General features: G+C 38.0%; 1 protein-coding gene across 5 annotated transcripts in view; it reads left to right on the top strand.

Moving 5' to 3' along the window:
* The window catches only part of PPP3CA (protein phosphatase 3 catalytic subunit alpha), a 53182-nt gene that overhangs the window by 12300 nt on the left and 18840 nt on the right, over window positions 1–22042 (top strand). For all 5 annotated transcript variants that reach the window (XM_032444064.1, XM_032444063.1, XM_032444065.1 and 2 more), the window contains exons 5-8: window positions 7276–7353; window positions 8949–9043; window positions 18080–18205; window positions 20844–20918. In XM_032444064.1, the coding sequence (XP_032299955.1) occupies window positions 7276–7353; window positions 8949–9043; window positions 18080–18205; window positions 20844–20918 (374 nt within the window). The remainder of the gene's footprint in view (window positions 1–7275; window positions 7354–8948; window positions 9044–18079; window positions 18206–20843; window positions 20919–22042) is intronic.

Genomic DNA, 22042 nt, shown 5'->3' with positions numbered 1-22042 from the left:
TATGTAATTGCTCAGAATTTCTTTCATTGTTTACTAAATTACAATTCCTGGGGGGTTGGAGGTGAAAGAAAAGCAAAAAAACACCACCAAAAAAGAACACATCCATGATAGCAGGTGCATCACCCAGCTTCCCTTGTCTTTTCTAGCTTCATCCCAAGAGAAGGATAGTTTCCAAAGCAGCCAGCTAGGATGTGAAGCAATGACTTAATTAGGCTGTCCTTCCTCAAGACTGTCTGTTGATAGAATAGACTTTAGTTTAATTCGTCAAAGAAGCAGTTAGTCATTTCCAGAATTTTAAGTTAAAAGACAAGACAGTGGTGGGCATTTTGTATCAGCGTCAGGAAGATGCCAGACACATGCCAGGAAAATGATTTCTAGATGATTAAGATCTCTTAATTGCAGGAAATATCTGTGATAAATAGTTTCTGCTTTATCAGATGTGTTCATTATCCTGGCAAGTTCCAACTTGACACTTAAGTGTTTCTATAGTTATTTCCTATAACAGAAGCTATGAGAAAGATGTGTTTAACAGTAAAGCAGCCTTCCAGCTGTGTACATGCAACATTAACTGGGCTTTCCAGCTCAGGAGTACATTAAATCTTCTCTATTCATCCAAAACTCATTTGAGAAACGTTGAGCCATTTGTATGAGCTAAATGTATGTGAGAAAGTATAAAGAATGTTGTTTATAGTAGTCTGACAAGCTTTTCACTACATCTATTAGGTGATCACTCACAGCCCATTGAATTTCAAACTGATCAAGCTTTTTCTGCAAGAAGTTGCCTTTTGTGTCACAATTCTTAAACTGAGTATGGGTAGCACTGTAAAATCTGTTCTGGAAATCGCAGATGTAACCTGTAATTTAGAGATGTAAAGGAAAATCAACTCAATTTTCAAGGGTGCTATACGTGAACATTTATTATCTTCTGTGTCCTACAGCATTTCGCACTGTAGGTTATCAGTATTTGTGGGGCCTGGGAAATAGCAGTAGCACAGTGCTGGAGTGAAAAATAGCTGTGGTAATCAAGCAACTTTTTGGAAATTTGTTTGATTTCCCTGTACTTTGAACTACACCAAGAGCAACAGCTATGAGATTTCACTTCCCTTTCCTGAGACTATTGCATCCTAACGCATAGAATACAATATTTTATTCAGGGAATGTTACAAACAAGGGAATTGTTTTTCCTGTGGTGTTTTTGTTTTTTCCCCCCAGATTTTTCAGCTGATCCCCCAATAATGAAGTTTACTTTGTTTATCAGATTATGTAGTTTTGCTTTGGATTTATGTAGCGTGTTTATTTCTGCTAAGCTGTTTGTACTGGTCTTGTCAATGACCCATAATAGTTATTTCATGGACTTGTGGTACAGTAACTCTCAGGCTTTTTTTGTTAAAAATGCATCTACCTTGGCAAGACGCTACTAACCTGAGAATGGCTCCTTTCAATGAGCAGAAAGCTTGAAGTCAGCTGGACTTTTTTCTCACTCAGAAACACTAATTTAAGGACAGACAGCCAGTAAGTGGTTTAGATAATGTTCGAGGTAGGAGGCAAAAAAAAGTGTCGCTTCTAAGCCACACTTGGAATGGGAGCATCATTATTCCCATAAGATTTATGAGATGGATGAAGAATTAAAATGTTCTTTCATCACATTTATTCAAAGTTGCTATTTGTATATGAAGTCTTAACTGTGAAAATTGCAACTGGATCCAAGCCCAGCTTGCTTAATTTCCATTGTGTCAAAGCTCTGGTGTAGAACTTCAGGAGTCCAGTTATGCTGCTAGGGTAATTAACTGTGCCTTGCCCTGTGGAAAAGGCTGCCTATCAGGAAAAAGCATGCATACAAGCTAATTGCTCACTTTCTGGAATTATTTGTGCATAATATTTGGTTATTTAATATTAGCAAGAACACAAGAGTAACATGAGCTTGGCCCACATCAGTGGATGGCCACAGAACTAGAGCAAATAGTGGGGAATTTTTTGCAGGCACTGTGCTCAAGCTTCCTGGGTTTTGTTAGTAAGCTTGTTAGTAGATCTTAGGGAGTGCAGAGATTTGTAAGGCTGGCTGGCTGTTGTGGCATTTTTTTTCAAAGTAACAAAAAGGGAAGGCAGAGATGTAGCAAAGCAGCAGCAGAGACTCCTGAAAGAGCTTCATTTGCTAGCCTTGGGCAAAAGTAAGGTGACTTGGCCTTAGAGATGCTCAGGGTAGGATAATAATTTCAGCCCTGCCAGCGCGTTTCAGTGGTTTACTTCACAGGTTAGTTAAGTTCATGAGTAACAAAGTCTCAATAAATGTGTGCTAAAAAGCTATTGAAGATTGTACTGTGTTTCACTATGCAGTATGAGGCATAGTTACATGCATGTGCGGGTGCAGTAGCATCATTTTAAACATTTTCACCACCTTCTCATTCTTCCATCTCCAAGGCCAGAAAGTTTTTGTTGACCTATTTATATCTGTTCAGTTGTATTGGTCCACTGCTCATGTGCACCATCAGATCTGGGAACAAGACCAATTTTAAAAAGAATGACTGTGGGGAAGATATGTACAATTTGTGGATGTATAAAATTGTCAGGCCAGAGATGATACTATGACAGTGCTCGCCTGTCCAAGTTGTGTCTATCCAAGTGCACATAAGGGGACTAGAGATGAGTTAGACTGAAGATTGGAAAAGTTTCCAGATTGTTCTGCTGTTGTCCTGCTATGTCTGCTTCTCCAGCTTCTGAAAAGTCATCTGGGGGCGAGCATAGGGTGCAGCAAGCCAACAGCATTGGTTTATTTTGTCATTTCCTCCTACCATTTAGAGCATCAGTATTTGTAAATACCCGCCATCCCCCTTTTTTTTTCCTTTGGTTGTTGTTTTTGTGACAAAAGCATTTCAAAACATATTTAAAGCCTAGTTATCAAGTGTGTGTGACTCATTTTCTGCCCTGTCCATGTCACATAGGTTCTTTAGTTCTGTCTTTGCATTTCCTTGAACTGTAGATCTAGCTGAGGAATAGCTGCATTTGGCTGAAATTTTCAAGTTATGTCTGCTAGGAAATGACCTGTCAGTCCAGGCAGGAGGTGGAGGTGGCTGGGCTCCTGGATTGTAGGATCGTGTGCTGTTATTTGGGGAGTTCTAAAAGAGGATGAGATGGAAGCTGTTATTTTTACATAGTTGCAGGTATTTTTGGTAGCTTTGAAGGACTTCCAGAAGAGTTTGTGTCTTCAAGGTATCCTATAAATGCAAAACAAAGAACAACCATGCTCCCAACGTGTCTGTGGCTGTTGTTTAAATGTGTAGGAATATTGCTAGATGAATTGTTGGAAGATCAGTGTAAAAATATCTACTCTTTCGGTTCATGTTAGCTAAGTATTGTTTCTGTTTCAAAACCGTGCAGAAGAAATCATTGATCATGCAAAAGATACCTCAGAACTAGTAAAATATTCATGAGGCATTTTAATGAAGAAGGGATGCTGAGGGGGGATATATCACAGTCACATACTCCATGGAGAATAACATCTCTAGTTTAGCAGTAGGATATTTTGTTTTCTCTGTGAGTCACTGCTCTTCTGTGATTCAGCATGACACATGAGGCGCAGGCAGAGCGGTAGGTTGTTCTGGAAAAGCCTGTTGCGTGGGGGGAGGGGGGGAGTTCTGTTTGTTTGTTTTCCCTCTTGGCCAACTGTTTTATTTCTGGCTCATCTGAATTAAAGTCTGGGCTCTGCAAAGCAGGGCGAGGAGGAGAGCGTTTCTGGAAGGGTAGCACTCACAAAAACAATTTGAGAATTAGCTTACAAGATGACTGTTTTGATTAGAAATACTTTTAAATCTATTGATTTTCATTATATGGATTTGAGGGGGGAAAAATCCAAGTGGAAATTTCAGTAAAAAGCTTGTTTCTGGTAAGCTGTGACATAATCTTTGGTTGTTTGGTCATTTGCAGGGCTTGCTGAAACATCTTTTCCTCCAAGGCCCATAGCTTTGGGATTTCTGGTTCTATACCTGTGGATTTACTTCCCTAGATAATTTCTGTATTCATAAATTTGTGTCGAATAATGTTTAAGATGAAGTCACCTTTGGGTGGGACATGAACAAAGTGCTGTCAGTTGAAGTCCTGTATTGTCAGAACCAGTACAGCATAAATAACATCTACATAAAGCTGAAAACTTTGCTTCTCCCCAACAGCCAGTTCAACAAATAGCTAAAGGGAAAAAGAACCTTTGAGAGTTGCCTTGTGGTTTTTGAACTTAAATATTCAGGTAGGCTACTTGTGGGGTAGTGGTTTGGTATTCAGATTGTTTTTTCACTGCGGCTGCCATGCTATTTACCTAGAAGAAAATATGACAGTCAAATTTTCTTATATCTGCCTGGAGCTCTACTTGGCCTCTTCGCCTTTTCTTGGTAATGGGCTGTGTAGAATCTGAATAAGATCCAAATCCTACTAATACAAGTCTATTTTCCATGGATGAATAAGATAAAGGAAAAACTTTTCTACTTTGAAATGGAAAGAAGTAGCTATCATGTCCATTTGGAAGCATTTATTTTTTTTTTACCACCTCACTGTATCTCCTTTAAAAGCAGTACTTAACCCTGCGTGAAAAGAATACCTTGGAAAAAGATGTATTAAACTAGACGTTTTGAGCAGCCATGCTGATAATGAACATAATCAGTTGTCTGTCAGATATTTCATTACAGACTCCAGTTTTCAGTAGGTAATGTAAAAATTTCCAAACAAAATGTACCATAAGCCTACATTTAGTCTCAGTTAATTATGAAAAGAAATGTATGCAAATTAGTTGTGTCATTTGCTACTGGTTTGAATGGCAGCCTGTCAACTTTCGAGGTGACTGCTGTTGCCAAAACTGTACCCCCATCTAATTTGGGATTTTAAGTTATTTTATAATTTCAGGGATTTTTTCAGTGATTCCAAATGCCATACCTGAGAACATACACTATCTAGCCACACTTCTTTTGATGCAGCCCAGGATATGTTGGTTTTCTGGACTGCAAGGGCACGTTACTGGCTCAAATCCAGCTAACTATCCACCAGCGATACCTGATTGTAAGTTACACACAGAGATGTAGGGACTCTACAGGTTGGTTTGTGTTGTTTACAGGCACGCTGATCCTGTAGTGCCACAGAACCACCACAAAAGTGATTGTAGAGATGCCTTTGTGTCTTCCCCAGCTCTTTGTATTTCCTTTTATAAACCTTTCTGCCTGCTCTATTATTTGAACTACAGGAATCACTGAATTAATATTGAAAAATAGCATTGTGAATGGATGTTAATTCAGAATCTGTTCTGCTTTTTCTTTAGCCATGAGGTAGAATTTCAGGGCTGTTTTCTGAAGTTTACACCATTAGTCAGTTGTTTTGATTTTTATTTCTTTAAGTATGACTTCTGATTGTTGCTCTCCAGCTTACCCAGAAGTGGGAAGAGAGAGCTGTAACATCTGTGATCCTCATCCTGGGAATCAAATCCAGGAAAAGATCTGCTGGATGCATCTCCCAGTCATAGCTGAGGTTCTGCTGTGGGACAGGCCACATTCAGAAGGCCTCCCCTGAGACAGAAGGCTGTGCTTCTCCTTCAGGAGGTTCTGGTAAAGGCAAGCTGGAAGAATGTCTGGCCTTGATTACACAGACGTCTCAGTCTGCTGGTGCTAGAGGGCCATAAGTGGCATCAGGACAGCACAGCATACCAACCCTGTCATCTGTTTATTATGGGATTTTGTATTTTTTAGAGCATTAATTAAACAGAAGTCAGTGACAGGAGGTGGCAACACTTGCTTTATTCCCAGGTTAAATGTTCTAAATGCAACTTCTTTAAGCTTCTGTGAAAGTGAGGCCAGTACCATGCTGGAGTGAGGAAGGTGAAATCTGAAAGTGCCTGTCAGGAGGAGGATCACCGGGCAGAGGGACCTGGAGCAGGGCCGTCTGCTAACTCATGGGGTGCTTACTTCCCTGCCAGGATGAGGGATCACGAAAGAGAAAGCAGTCAGCTCAATGATCTCTTGGTTTCAAGGGTGAGAAATAAATCCGCGTAAAGCAAAACAAATTGCATAGTATTTACTTGATGAGAGGAAAAAGAGAAGAGCTTCCATATCTGCCATCTGGTTAAACAGTCTTTCCCAGCCCTTGCATGTATTTAAGGGGTCTGATAAGGTTTTGTCAGATGTGTGAAGAGTTGGTTTTACTCCATTTCTTCTTCACCTTTACACTCATATAAGCACATTCTTAATTGTGTTTTGCTCTTTCTTTTGTTGGCTTTTGACAGAGGAAGCCAGGTCAGTTCTACATTAACTTACTAAGGATAGGTGGTGTTCTGCTTGCTGTATTTAAGTGGTCGATGGCCTTCATGCTGGCTGTCATTTAATACACACCTGGAGAATCATCGTTGGTTTAAAAGCAAGAAAACTTCTGTTACAACAATAAACAGCTTGACTTAGAAACTAGCAGTATGGAGTAATTTCAAGTTCTGTTAACATGTATTTGGCTATAATTTCTAAAAACTTTTCTCTAAAAATATGGTTGTTTCACACTTGTACTGACAAAACTGCATACAGGTTGCTTTTGTTCATTCTTGTTGAGTGTCTGTAACAGTAAGAATGGGTTTCATGACACTGAGGTGGTGGTGAAGGGCTCCACCATTTGAAAGCAGCAAAATTCATGTGCAGGAAAAATATCATGACAGAGGGATATGAACCATTTTCATCTAGTGATTTTCTCTTCATATGGTAGAATAGGTCTTGTAGAAGTACATTCAATGAGTGTGCTTTGGGGGTGTTCAGAAGTCATGCAATCCATATTTTCAGTTGCTAAGGGGAAAGTTCTTGTTTATCAGAGATGTGACATTCGTAAGATCACAAATGTAATTTGGAGACTGTTTTGCCTTTCTTCTTTGTTTCTCCTTCTCTCTTCTACCTTATTACTTGGTGTCTGTAAGCAGCCTGCGCTTACTGCAGTTAGGGGACAAGGTTTTGTGCTGCAAGCAACCATTTTATTGCTTTTTTCTTGTTCTGAGCTCATTGAATCTAAAAGTACAGTATAAGAAACAACTTTCTGACAGGCTGCATCATGGTTGTTATGTAGTAAATTGCAGATTTCCAGTGTTTCCACTCTGTGCAATTATGGGATGGGAGAAGAAAGTGCTGCTTCAAGTGTTGTCTCTGCTGAAATGTGCCAGCAAAGCAGGACTGATTTCATGAATGATGCATATTGGATGATTTTTTGAAAGCTAGAGCTAAGTGTGGTGCTTCTGGTAATACCATAACAGGTGCTATTATTTTCTTCCAACAGTTACCCTGCTGTGTGTGAATTCCTACAGCACAATAACTTGTTATCTATACTCCGAGCTCATGAAGCCCAGGATGCTGGGTAAGTGTGCATGGAGAGGGCACCGGGAGAAACTAAGCAGGGCAGGGAAGAATAACTGAGTGAGAGAGAACTGCGAAACTTAAGAGCTCCTGCAATGTAAATTTGCTTTTTATTAATGATACAAAAGCATGCACTGGCATTAGAATGTGCAGTCTCTCACGTGATTACTACCAAGCTACATGTCTTAATGAATCCTTGTTTATTCCACTTACCCTGAGTGATTTTAAGTGGCATAAAATGATCAGAAATGATGCCAAATTTGGGAGGGAAAATCAATTCAGCTTAGCAAAATAATGTTTTCAAATGTGGCTGACACAGACTGCCATGATGCCAGGGAAGCAGTTTGGCTCATGGTGGCCAGAACTGTTCCCTCTCGAATCTGTCAAATTTCTGAACCTTCTGGTTTTATACTTCACCATGGAAATGTGTTGAATGTACCATAGCTCTGAAGTTTTGATGAAGGGCTGGTATCTGAATAAAAACCTTTGGGTGTATTGCATAAATTAATTATGTGTTTATTGCGTTTATTTGGAGGTAGAAACTTTACCCAACCTGAACAGTAATAACAGATAAAGTGATGGTATTGTAGGATTTAGGTCGATACGCACTATGCATATAAAAAGCTATTCTGAATGCTTGAATTATCGCATACTTAAAAACCTCAATGCAATTAAAAGCAAGCTATTTCTCTGCCAAAAATAACTGGCACGAAATACCCAAGGGTAATGAAATTTCATTTTTATTGTATTGCTTTCCAATAAAGGGTGAAATATAAAGTTTTGTTGAAAGGATTGCGCTGAGTCTCTACAATGGTTTCAGTGCAGCTATCGTGGATGGCCTCCACATTCTTCATCTTCTTGTAGCTTAAGACTACCAAGAAGTATTTGGTGTTGCTTGTGTTAAATTAAGACAAAAATACTGTTTAGTGATTTGGCTTTCAGTTACTTGCAGGTTTAATGCTCGACTGATTATGTGTTGCACTGTTGGTCCAGTAAGCCTTTTATTTTTCCTAATGCAGAATGTTTAAGTAATGAAAGCATGCAAGCACTAATAAGTTAGCTAATAGACACAATTAGATTAGATGTAGCACTGAAAATATCTGACCCTCTGGTTCCTAGTCCTTTCTCTACTTTCAACCTCCCCTGCCTTGCCATCACTTGCACATTAAGGAGTGTAAGCAGCTGGAGGCTCAGGGAGAACATGCCTTTTCTTCTGAAGGGAGGAGTGCTGGTGCTGGTCTTCACTTAATCCCGTGAGAGACAAAGTGCTGGAAGTGTCCCAAGGTGCCACATGTGCAGGGATGGGCCACAAACAAATTAAAAACAAACAAATAAACTAACTTCTGCTGTGCTAAATTGCAGTCAGAGTTGCATTTTTTAATATGTGGGTTTCTAGATAACCCCAGTGGAAATAATGAAAAAATCTGCAGGAATTCTATTTTTTCTGGTTTAAAAAGAGCACATATGCACGTCTTCTGTCTTGGCATTTCTGAATGCCAGTGTAGTAACGTACTTGTGTTTTTTGCACTGTATTTGGTCAGTGATAAGTGAGGTTTCAACAGAGGACAGGTAATTAATATCTCCTCTTTCCTTTAGGTATCGCATGTACAGGAAAAGCCAAACCACAGGCTTCCCTTCACTAATCACAATTTTTTCAGCACCAAACTATCTAGATGTATACAATAACAAAGGTAAGATTTGATTTCTATTGATATACAGTAGACTATACTTCTTCGCTCAAATGTATTACATTATTTTTCCTTTTCTCTCCTTTTTCTATTTATTAGTTCATGACCATTCAATTTATTACTTAATGCAGATTTAATTGAGTTTATTACGGGCAGATGTAGGCCTCTGAATATAACTGTAGATTCTAATATGCCTTAGGATATTTCTGTATTTTGACTGCAAGTTGTCAAGTAAATGTTAAACAGGAAACAACACTAAAAACAGCTCTGTTAACAAAGAGTAGTATATTATGAAGCACTGATGTTGGTGTGTTTGGAGATCAGTGCTCAATATAATTATTTTGGTCCCTTTTCTGCTCCCTAACTAATGGGGTTTGTACAAACAAACCTTCTATCCAGCTAACAAGCATAGATCTTCAGTGGGTAGGGCTTGGAATACATATTGTCTGAGTTCTGTTATGTTTTGTTTATTAATCATTTGAAAGCAATTAGGTAAGACATAAAATTCCATTAGCCAAAGAAAGGCTGTTGTACAAATAGGCAGTCATTGGTCACTCTGTAAAGGCTCCGATGAATACGAATGCTTGCAGCTTCTCTGCATTTATTGCATTCCCTGAAATCTCTTTATGAACTGGAAAGAAAACAAACCTCTTTCTGAAAGTAAAACATTCTAATAAACCTGTCCTCCAATATTTTTAATTGATTGGTAATGTCTACTTCATCCCATTCCCAGTAAAGTTAATATTATTTGTATGTTTTAGCGAGAAATATATATATTTTTTTTCCAATGGGAAAAGCAGTTTCATTGCAAAGACATCAATCCCTGAGCAGAAATGTTTTTAAATTGAATACGTGCCTGCAAAAGCTTTTTTCTTCATTTCTTTTTGCAAACCTGCAAAGGAAAGCTTCCTCAGGCATTGTTTCATATTATAAAACTTCTAATCTGAAAGCTGTTATGCCATTCAATGTATGTACAGGGAGGAAATAATTCACTGTTAGGTAACAAGTTTTGTACATGTAGTTCTCAAAATGCGTATTAACTTGTGGAAAAATTAATAAGAACATTCTGCAAAATAACCATCTGAGTAGAGCTGTCAGTAGCTATTTTTGTAAAAGTAAATAGTACAGGGACAACCCAAAAAGAGCAGGATGAAACGAGGAATGTGTTAATTTTCTTGGCAGTAGCACTGGTCTTGGTGGAAAAGTGTTCCGTGAGTCGGCTGCTTTGGGCAGAGTGCAGTCTGATGACAGGCCTGTAGAAGTAATGTGACATTCGCCTCTTGCTTCATAATACATGAAGGCAGTTCCATGCACATGGATGTAGTGGGTGAGCAGCATCGGATTTTGTCATGAAGGCAAGCGTTAATTGTGAAGTAATGATTTATAAAATCGAAATTCTTGAATTTTTAAAGCTCAAAGTTTGGGTGGTGAAAAAGAACTGCCTTTCTATTATCTCTGTTTCAAAGCAGAGTCATTTCACTCATCTCAGGTTTCCCACTGTGGAAACCTTAAAACTGGTGGGAAGTCCTTGCTGGTAAAAGGCCAGTTCCTGAGAGCTGATAACCATCTGTGGTCACGAGTGACATTTGGATGCACAATCACAGTGGTGGGAGAGCAGTGCCAATGTGCCGCTCCTTAAACATATCATTTTATTTTTTTTTTATTTAAAAGCTGACTTTTAGTGGATTTCTATTGCATTTCTGTTTAGTGCAACTGCCTCCTTTTCTCTCATTAGAAGCTCTGATGCATTATTTCAAGTGACTGTCTGCACTGGCTCTTGGCTTTTAAAGCACATCATACATATTTTTTCATGACACATTACTCATGCATGTTCATCTCGATAGCATTTGGGCATTTACTTCCCTGTTCAAGAAAGGAAAAACTGTCATCCTAAAGCAGTCCAAAAAAGAAAAAAAGCCTCTTGTTGACATGCTAGATTTGCAGTAGATACAAAGAATGCAGAGCTTTCTGGCTGGCTAATTTCAGGAGGTGAAGGAGGACACCTCCATACAGAGGTGTTGCAGAGCAGTTGCTCTAGCTGACTCATTGTGCATCGGTGCGAAACCTGATTGATTCTTAAACCAAACCATTGTGTTTTCGGTTACTGTCAGCCTTTGGAAAGGCAGCTACTCTCCTACTAGTGCCTTCCATTTCTAATATATGTTCTTAAAATGCTTCTGGTTGTAACTTAGTTACCAGAGCCACCCTGCATAAATTCATTAGTTTCCATCTCTTACTGGCACAAAGGCTGTGTTCCAGATTTGGGTTTTTTTGTTTGGTTTTTTTTTAATAATAATGTTGCTTTTAGGTTTATTTATTTATTTACTTATTTATTAAAAAGGAAAGAAATCTACAAGGGGCTAGGAATTCTCATTTTTATCCTTGGTTAGTAGTTCTCATATCCATTAAAGCAGCTATACTTTCCTGTACATCTACAGAGCACTTCAACAGGACTGTGCTTGGCTGCTAGCTTTAAGGGTTTATTCAATCCCAGCGGGAGGTATATCACTGGAATCAGATACTGACACAAAGAGCAGACAGGGAACATTTCTAGAGCAAATGGAAATTCAGCAGGAGTAGCTATAGACAAGATACCCAAACGAAACCACATTCAGCAAATCTGCTGTAAATAGTGATGTTGTGGACCCTTGGCATATGCTGTCACAGTTCTGATCTGCCATGGGAATCTCTTTTGGCTGGAACCCCTGGATTCTGGCACTGGAGGGAGTTCTCTGCATCCTTCTGGTTACTGGCCACGGCGTCTTGAAGTCTGTTTGAGTTGTTCAGCCATCAAGTGGCTGCTGGTCCTGTCACAGCCCCAGCCCACACACATGCATGACTTCAGGTGCCAAAGTTGGGTTTTTCAATGAAGAAATTACAGTTGGAGGTCCCACTGTAGTTAATGGAGGCAGAGAGATGCTTTCAGAATGTTCCAAGACTCAGAAAGTACGTAGATGTGGGGAGCTTAGTATCTCCTTCTTCTTTATTGTTATTAATGCTTTCCATATTTATTATAATGAAGAGCACTGGCAAAGGCAAAGAATTCATGCATACGTTTTTGGCAACTTCTAAGTTTATGTTTGGTGTTTCATAACTTTCCCAAACCTTTATGCACTCATGCTATTAGAATACATAAAGAAAAAAGATTCCATAAGTTAATTATTAAATGTTGTTACGAGGAATACTGGTACACTGGTGGTATTCTAAGAGAGATATTCTTGGAGAAGATGAAAAATCTTCCCGATTTTGATAGCTGATTATAATAGTTACCTGTGACTTCAAGATGAAGGTTGTACTGATCAGGAAACTGAGATTTACCTCTTGATTCTATAATGCCCATCACCAGGAGAAATTCTCTGCAGCAACAGTAAGAGGTTACCAAGAAGTACTGCATTGTATGACCCATTGGCCTTGTACAGTGTTTAAACTTTCATTCCCACATTTCAATTTTTAGTAGCTCTTGCTGCCTTAATTAAGACTTGTTTTAATGCTGTTTGTGCCACGACAACAGCAAAGATTTTACAGAAGGTCTACAGAGGCATGCAATTTATTTGTTAATTATTGCAATACTTAATATTTTAGTCTCTGGCTGTCACTTTGGTGTCATGAATGCATATGCGTGCTTTTTGGCTGAGTGAACAATTTTAACTAGCTGTCTAAAGACAGACTATTCTGAACATTTTTAAACGAGTAGGTTTCATAGTGATGAGATAACCACTAGAGAATCCAGAGTTGCTGAAGAAAATAGTACATCCCTTCCAACATTTTTCAAAGTACTTGTGCTGCTGAAAGGAAAAGCAGATGATGGAAAGAAACAAAGGAAATATGCTGTGGAGAGGGGAATTCGGAATACTAGAAAAATCAAGACTGGATGTACACCGATGTGCTTGTTAACAAATCAGATAGGTAGCATACCAGTCAAGTGTGTATAAAGCATCAGCGTGTGGTTCACTGTTGATAGATTTTGAGAAATACACCTGATGCAGATGGGTCTGGTAGAAAGTTATTTTCACACTGGAAAAAGGGCAGAATAATGTACCGGAAGGCAAAGATGATCCTTCAGAAATAATACCCCTTCGTGTGAAAGGGAAGCTGTGCAACCTTGTGTTTGCCCCCTCAGTTCTATTGAATGCGCTATCACTGCTTTTGTGATGAGGCCTTCTCAAGGAAACAAAAGCTTCTAAAGAGAAGCTCTTGGGATATTTAGGCCATCTCATTGCCAGTGCAGAGATGTTTGATGCTATTTCTTTTGAAGATACAATTGTACATGTCAAATGAAATTCTTCAGAATTTCCAACCGCAATTAGCCCTACTTCATTATTGTATTATTTACTTCATTATCTTGCACCGCAAGTCATTTTTTGCTTTGAAAATGTTTAAACTCCATAAGCATTTCACTGGCCCTTATCCCTGATCTGTCTCAGGCAGCAAACGCTGTGGTTACTTAGCAACTCTGCTGGAGGAGAAAGTACTGCTCCCAGTTGCACAGTTAACACTGAAGTTAATTTGGCATCAAGTCAGAAACTGAGATTCTGTGTTTAATGCGGAGAAGTTGAGAGAACTTTCACTACTTTTATTTTCTAAAAGCAGGATGAGCATTCTGAAAAAAAAATACAAAAAAAAAATTAGTTAACTTAGTTGTTGAAGTTACTTTGTGGTTGTTTTAATGGAATTTAAAATATATGGAGTTTATCCTGGGCTTGTATTTCTACCATACTCAATTGTCTGCCTCTGACAAACAGGCTTTCAATTAATTTGCACTGGAAAAATATTCAGCAGCACTTGAAGCAGGTTGTATGATGTGTTTGAGTGTTTGCATGAACAATAGGGCACACAGCTTAATGATGTTCGCTTTGCCTAAGGCCTTAATTCAGCTCCCAACATTCAGGCTTTTCAAGTGCCATTTTTTATGTCAGAGGGATCTGAGATAACCACTCAACTCTGACAGGTACAACACAGGACACGGGGGTGATTGAGGCTCCTCTGTAACAGAGGGAGACCAAAGCGATGGCAGTCTTGGGTAGCATCAGGTGCTTGTGCTTTATCCTGAGGAGCCAGAAGAGCTGTCTCCATACCATACTGAAGGAAGGAGGTTTTTCACCTGCACATTTATCACCACCCGTATTTACAGCCATAGGTACTGATGTTAAGTGCTTAAAACTAAACAGTACGAATGCTCATTGCCTGCTGCATTAGTGTTTCATTTCATTCTAATGCGATTTCAGCATTCTATATCTCAGTTTACAAGCACTAGAAAGAGGTATAATGTCATTTAGGATATCTGCACAGCTTCACTTTACAAAACATTGGCTTCTAAAACTCATTTACAACAGTGAGTACCAAAATGAAGTTAAAACGTGTGTGACTGTTTAGGAGTAAGAAAATAAGATTCTTGCTCTTCTTGTTGATTATAGAATATAAAACTGTGACCAGTGGCTTGTTCTGCTAGCGTCTTGAGTATAGCATTGGAATGAGAAGTATAGGGGCTGCATAACAAGCTACAGAAGTTAGAAATAAAGGTTTGAGAGAGACAGGTTTTGCTCAGTTACCAGTTTCACAGCCAAAGGAATGCATCCCACTTTGTTCCATCTCCCCAACCAGCAACCATGTGACCTACGGTCATATAATCTTCAAAAGATTCCTGTTCCATCAGGGCCACTGAGATTTTCTGTAGCTACTTATGCATCAGAGTAATGTGAAGGTGAGAATGAAGCAGAGGTAAAACCCCCAAACCTTTTCTGAACCAACAAAGGAAATACAGATCTATAAGACAGAAAAAAGCGAGGGGCCAGCAAAGCTCAGAAAAGCAGCATTTTCTTCCCGATCCAGCTGAAGTTTTCTCCCTTTGACTACTAAGAAAGAGCTGACCTGTGTAAAATCATCATATTAGAGTCAAATGTTTGATGTACATTACGCCTGTAAATTAAAGATTGTAATTTACAAATTTAAAAGTATTTGTGACTCTAGTAACAACCTGGCCTTACTTTACTCTCTTAAGAATGGAGTTATTTGAGAACAACTTGTTATTATGCTACTCTATCGTACAGCTTTTATTTCTTTTCCTTCAAGTGGCTCTTAAAGTCATTTACGGGGAAACCACACACGTTACTTACAGAGAAGAATTGCTTTTAAAATACCATTCTTGACAATTGCTTTTCTAAGACATTTAGGTATATAAATTAATAAGGTGATGTAAAAACATTTTTTGTATGGTAATCTCAAAATAAATCGTCTTCCTTGGAAAAAAAAGCCAAACTAACAAGCCAACCCTGAAACCATACAACTTCATTTTTGACAACTGCCTTGCTTAGAACACAGTCTTTTTTAGAGGCAAGTTTAAATACATAAGCAGTTCTGTAAAAGATTCATCCTTCACAGAACTTAGAAGAAATTTGATGGTAAATGGGAGAAATAGCAGGAACAGAAACTACATTCCTTCAACTCACTAAAATGAATCAATTGGAGTTTTAGTCCTCCTGAATGAATCTTCACATCCATTAAGTCTGTGTGGTTTTGATTCATTTTTACTGCAAAGCCGCAAGCTATTTATTTTTATTATGCAATTGTGTCACTGTAATAGAAGAATGAATTTTGATGTGTCCTCGGTAATTTAAGCAAAAAAGTGAAGGAAATATTAAGAGCATTCACACTAGTTTTCCCTTTTTTGCTAATAGCAGTATTAAGCCATTTTTACTGAAAAGCAGAATGGCTGCCAACTGAGACTAGATTGGGCAAGAGTCAAATGTGCTTTATTTAAATTAAGGGTGTCTAGCTGGCAGAAGTTCACGTAAATGTTAGCAATCTGCTTTCAGTGTGCACCAGCAAGCAGGCTTCAGAAATTCCCAGGTCACTTCTGAACTGTCAGCAGCAGCAAAACATGAGGCCTTTAGCAACAACGTTGTACATTTAAAAATAATTAAAGATAAAAAAAAATATGGTTTGAAACACTTCAGTCAGTGGAAACAGGTGAATAGTTGGAGTTAATTGTTCACCTCTTTCAGTGCATTCCCTGTGTTTTTGGACATATTGAAGTCATGCAATTTCATTGCCGGCCCTGGCTGTTAAATAATAACCAGTCACTGGAACTGTGTTCCTCCTGGGGGGAGGTATAAATGAAAAAGACAGGTGGAAAAGGGAAGACCAAATACAGTATGCCTTGCAATCTGTGTCTTTGATGTGTTACATTTCTGACATACTTTTGATTCTTGCTGTTTCATTTGTGATGGTATAATCATGTATGCTTCTTGCTTTCTTTGTAAACTTCAGCTGTATTCTTAGTCCCATGTTGATGAAAACTCTCATCTGCAGTCTCCTTTAGTTGACTTCTTTAAGAACTTTAATCTCTTTCTGTTGGAGATAGTTTTAGGTCCCTATTGTTTTAGGTTGTCATCTCAAAATTGTCTTTCTCTCCATAAACAAAGAAATATTTGCTCTTCTATTTCATGAATGGTTCCATGTGTCATAAATAGGCACATGTACAAAATAAATATATCTGCATAATTCTAGAAATTACCAACTTTAAGGAACATATTTTGTAAATTAAAGTATACACTTTATAAGGTTAGAGATAGCGTTACCAAATTGAGTCTTCAACTACAGTATTAAGATTCTATAAGAAGATTATTTAAGATCTTTGAGAGAAGATGGGTAAAAGAGTTGGGCAGGATGGGGATGGGGGCAGAGAAGGAAAGGATTAAATTGCTTTACTGTTTCCCAAGGTGAGGCATATAGACCATAAAGTGAACATCAGAAATTCAGCACTTGGTTTTTCTTCCTTAGAATTTTCTTTTAAAGCCACCAGCCAGACCTGTGATCCAAACAGCTGTAGTACCTATATCCCCATTCAGTGTTCTTCCATGTGGTCTCAGTAAATTACCAGAGGTTTGAGTCATCTACAGCACTGTAGTAATTACTTAAGGCTATCAAAATGTTAAAATTGCATAAAAGTCTAGATTTGCTGTGGAACAGCATTAGCTTAACATTGGGCAAAGTTAATGCTTTAGAAAACAAGTTTTGATAAGGACAGTTATCTGGGTTTATGTTAGGCTTCATTTTATGTGATCTTTTGCATTTTCAACAATTATTACTTTATGCCTCCCTAGACAAATTGATGTTGCCCTGGAGAGAACTGATATTCTCTCCTGCCTGCAGTCTTGGTGCTCTTGGCAATACCCAAGCAATATTCATCCTTTCCCTCTTTCATTTAACTTTCATCGGCACTAGGCCTGAGCACAGCATGATCTTTTCTAGAAATAAATAGCTGTTTCTTCCTGATACATTTTGCAGTGCTTTCATTTACTTTGTTCTGAGTATTGGAAAAATAAGTTGAAGTCATTCAGATACTGTTTCAGATAGGAACCTGAAGCCCTTAACACAAGTTAGCACTGACAGGGTGCTTTAGAAGTGTTCTAGCTATAGACTAAGTATCTGTATTTCTGCATATTAGCAGATGTATTCTTTTTCTATTAAAGGCTCTTGACAAGAAGTATATGAATTTTAAATGGAACAAAACAAATCCTATTACTGTGCATTTTGACAGGCTCATGTTTGTAGGGATTGGGTAATGTGAGAAGAAAGTATGATCTGTTGTATGTTATCATGAATGAAATATGTTGAAAATGTTCACTGAAAAAGTAGCATTCAAGATATGAGTGCTAAACATTTTTATTTATTATTTCCTAAGGGTGATTGTGAGAAGATCTGATAACTATACAGAAGGAACACGTGTGGGTAGTCTTTGTTATTCTTTTCTGGTGTCAGGTACCAGAGCCTTGTATATATGTGTACTCAAAAAGTTAATAGTTCACTTAGCAACACATCTTAGCACTAGCAGATGATAGTGCTTCCAGACTGGAAATGGCTTGTGACTTCTATGAGGTTATATCCTATCATAACTAGCAGTCAGGTGCTGCTGATGTGGCATCAAGTGGTTGAAAGCTGGTCTTGCAGCCCTGAAGGCTATGAATACTACCAGTGTTACTGGTCTGAGAGTGAGTTGTTGATGTAGCTGACATCTTTTGACTCTTTCTGTTATTTTAGCTGCGGTATTGAAATATGAGAACAACGTTATGAATATCAGGCAGTTCAACTGCTCCCCTCATCCTTACTGGCTTCCAAATTTCATGGATGTGTTTACCTGGTCCTTGCCGTTTGTGGGTGAGAAAGGTATGTAAACTTTATTTGTTCATATGTTCTTAGAAACTGTAGAATGGATTGTTAGTCAATGTGCACTTGCCATAGTTTGTTTGAAATGACAAGAATAATTTGAAGACAGATAAGTTGCTTTCAAAGACAAATTTGAAGAAACAGGCCACAGGGACAAGCAATTTCCAAAGGTTAACCACACTTCTCCTGTTTGTTTTTTCTTTCTTATAATTTCCACTCTTTTCAGGCTGTGATGCCATTGTATCTGCAGTAGAAATAGATTTTGTGACATTGCAGGCCAGAGGCAAATTTGCTGAATACATTTTTTATTTTATAAGCTGTTGCTTTATAAGCTCTTGGGAATTCCCTTGGATATTGTTCTCTGCTTGAAGGACATCACATCAGACTTTACTGCATTATGTTTACAGCCTTATCCAGTTGACCTGCCATGATAAGGTGATGATGGGTTACTTTTTCACCAGTAAATATGGAGCTGGTGATACTAAGATGCATTCTGGTTTATTGTTGCTTGATAGCACAGATGACATGAAAGAAAATGTACCTCTAAGCCCCGTGTCCACCCAGAGTGTATGGTACCTCATTGCTGGTGAGAAGACTCACTCTAAAATGTAGCTCGTGTGTTATTGAAACATGATGCTCCAGATCTTGCCTGAAGACAACTTCATGCTGTTAATGGCAAGCACACAAAGGGCCCCAAAAAAAGCTTTAGTCTAACATATTAAATGAATACATAATGCAAACTGCTTAAACCCAAATCATTTTATTCAGGGCCTGAGATGAGGCTTGCTTTGATCCATCTATTATAGTACATTGCTGCAACAGCAATTACTGCCAGAAAACTACAATAAACTCATAAAAGCTGCTTGGAAAAACAGTTCTCTCTTTATAGTCAACTGAAAATACAGCCTGCTGTGGCTCTTACCTGCAGTCATGACCGGCTTTGTTTGCAGCCATTTCTTAGTACTAGAAAAGCTGCCGGTGACATGGCTGAGGTCTCTGTGAACAGAACAGATAGACAATAAAATGAGGATTAACTGAGAATAGACAGCTGTTTCCACTAATGGAGACATTACATAATCCATGCTGATGCACGTTTCAGACTTTTGTGAGGCAGATAAAATGCTTTCATTTTGTTTGACCATAAATTCATTCAGACCCTGTTCTTACAATGAGTCTGTTCTGCATATACATGGCAGTTCTGTAGGATGCTCTGTCAGACCATTTCCCAGGGGTCTCTTATTGACATTCCCATAGATGAAACCCTGGGATTGCAGAATGCGCAGTCAAGATTGAGTGAGATCCCGAGAACACATCCACTCTTTTGTCTTTTTAATTTGTTCTCCTTCCTATCCTCTCATGCACTGTTACCAATTGCTTGCAAATTTTGAAGCCCAAGGAAGAGGAGGTAAAATCAGTGTTTCCCCTTTCTGCAAAGCAAAACTCATGGAGTGTAAGAGTTGATGTTCTATACAGCTTTTTAATTCTCTTCTTTTATAGATTTTTTTATTCCTCAAAGGCCAACAAAGGTAGGAAGCAGTTAGTTACATTTGTCATTATTAGTGTGGAAAGTCTTTCCACTAATATTGTCAAAGGAAAAAATATTAAATCCTGCACTAATTTAGGAAAAATACAGCTTTGCTCCACCCTTCTTACATTTCAAACCATCATAGTTGTCACAGAAGAAAATTTTTATAACCATTTGATTCAGAAATTTAAACTTTCAGTCTGTGTAGCTAGTGCAAGGCTAGCTGTGCCTGGTAACCATTTTAATGTTGCTTACTACGTGTAGATGTAGTGGAGTTTTTATCAGTCTGCTAATGATTTCACATTTTACCTCATAAATTCAGCTTTTTTGATCTCTAAATTCTGTTTACTTGGCTGTGATTTCTTTTTGTTGGGATTTTGGCTGTTCTCTGTGTGCTCTCAGGAGTGCCTTACTCTTGCCGTTTCTCAAAAGGGCTGAGTTTACAGGTAGTCTGAGGCTGGCCCCTCCATTCCTGAGTTGGAAAGCTAACAAGCTGAACATATTCTGAATTTACCAACATTTGTTTTGGTACTACTTCTCCTGGGTTATAAGGGATGCATCTCACTAGGGTTAATGCTTTGTCGAACTAAAACTAGTGTTTATTAAAGCCTCTGTAGTAATGAAAATATTATTGTCATTACTCTTGCTATAATTTTTCATTTGGAATGTCATTCCAGTTGCTATGCAAACTGAAATCCTATCGCAATGCAGAAGCAAGAGAAAAGCAGTCAACTCTGTTATCCAAGTTGATTAAAAATAAAAGATATATTGAGGTGTAAAAAAAACCCCAGAAGTTACCTACTTGTTTGACAGTGGCAGAGATTATTGTAATTATTGTTATTTTTTTTTATTTTATTTAGTTTCATTTATTTATTGCAGTGATTATTATATTTAGAACAATTTGCTATTGGGAAACTATCCCAGCTGCCCTTTTATTAATTTCACCAGACACTCCATGCTTGTATTATTACATGCATAAAATAAGATCCACATTTAAAAAATGGGTGCCACTTGTGTACTGAATTTTCATTCTCATTACCTTGGGAGCTGGAGTTGGCTCTTTGACAGACCAGGAGAGCGTGATACCAACATTTTGCATTTCTTTTCCTCTAGTGACAGAGATGCTGGTGAATGTGCTGAACATCTGCTCAGATGATGAATTAGGGACAGAAGAAGATGGTTTTGATGGTAAGAGCATCCTGCCCCTAATTGAGATTGTTTGCCTTGAAACTACTTTAAAGGTTTATTTACTAACACTGGGATAATTTTCTGGGTCCCACTGAAGTTCTGTGCTGCTGAAAGCAACTGTTGTGCTAGACTCCAATCGATTTGCTTACTGCATGTTTTGGAAAGAATTAATGAAAATCTTGCCTTTCTAACCCCAGCCAAAAGTACAAATCTTTCTTTGGTCTCACTCTTTTGGTTTTGACTTTAAAAAAGCTTTCCTCTCCATGAAATCTGAGTTATGTCTGAGTCGTGGCACGAAGGGATCAGATGTTGAGTTTAGGCATAGTATAGCAGTGAGTCCCACAGAAAGCTTAATTATATTGAGGAAATTATTCCTGCAATAAAACAAGATTTCAGTGCTCTATCCAAAATGTAGGTACTGCAAATTTGGAAGAATTGTATGTGAAATATTTTTAGTCTCTACTTTCAATGCACTCTCTTATTTAAATGGCCTTAATAAATAAATATAATCAATAAAAATCAACTTACGCAAATACAGAAAATGTTCTGCTAAACAGAAAGGAATTATTTCTTCTATAATTTGGGAGGGAATTGATAAGTTTCCTTGTATCTATTGCTTTGACAGTAAGATGCACTTATATATTGCGATTTGGTGTTTCTTGGAAATAAATGTATTTCCTTAGTCATTTGGCTGTGCAAGAGTCAATTGCAACTCTCCAGAATTCCCCTTCTCCATTAAGAAAAATTGAAAAAAATCCTGTGCAACCCTAATGTTCTTCCTATGAATGCTTTCCATGTTTTGATATAATAAATTGAATGCTTTCAATGTTTTAGTATAGTAATTTTAATAATAATAAAATCAGAGATGGGAAATATTGAAAAAAATAAAAATAAATCTGGGAAAACAGCGCTGCTGAGCAACTAGAAATTCTCATCAAGTCTGTTGGTAGAAGGAGAAAAAGGGGAAAGTGGAAAACTGTCAAGACAAATACGTAATGAAATAGAATTAATCATTCAAATTCTCTTTGAGTCTTTATTCTTAATCTTTAGAGGAGGACGTTATGTCATGGGCTTTGACAAGTGTTTCCTTTATGATGGAAAAGAAGAGGATGGATTGTAGCGCT

The sequence above is a fragment of the Coturnix japonica genome, chromosome 4 (assembly GCF_001577835.2).
Source record: "Coturnix japonica isolate 7356 chromosome 4, Coturnix japonica 2.1, whole genome shotgun sequence".
Classification (NCBI taxonomy): Eukaryota; Metazoa; Chordata; class Aves; order Galliformes; family Phasianidae; genus Coturnix; species Coturnix japonica.
Note: the sequence above shows the minus strand (reverse complement) of the source record. Positions and strands in the feature narration are given on the sequence as shown.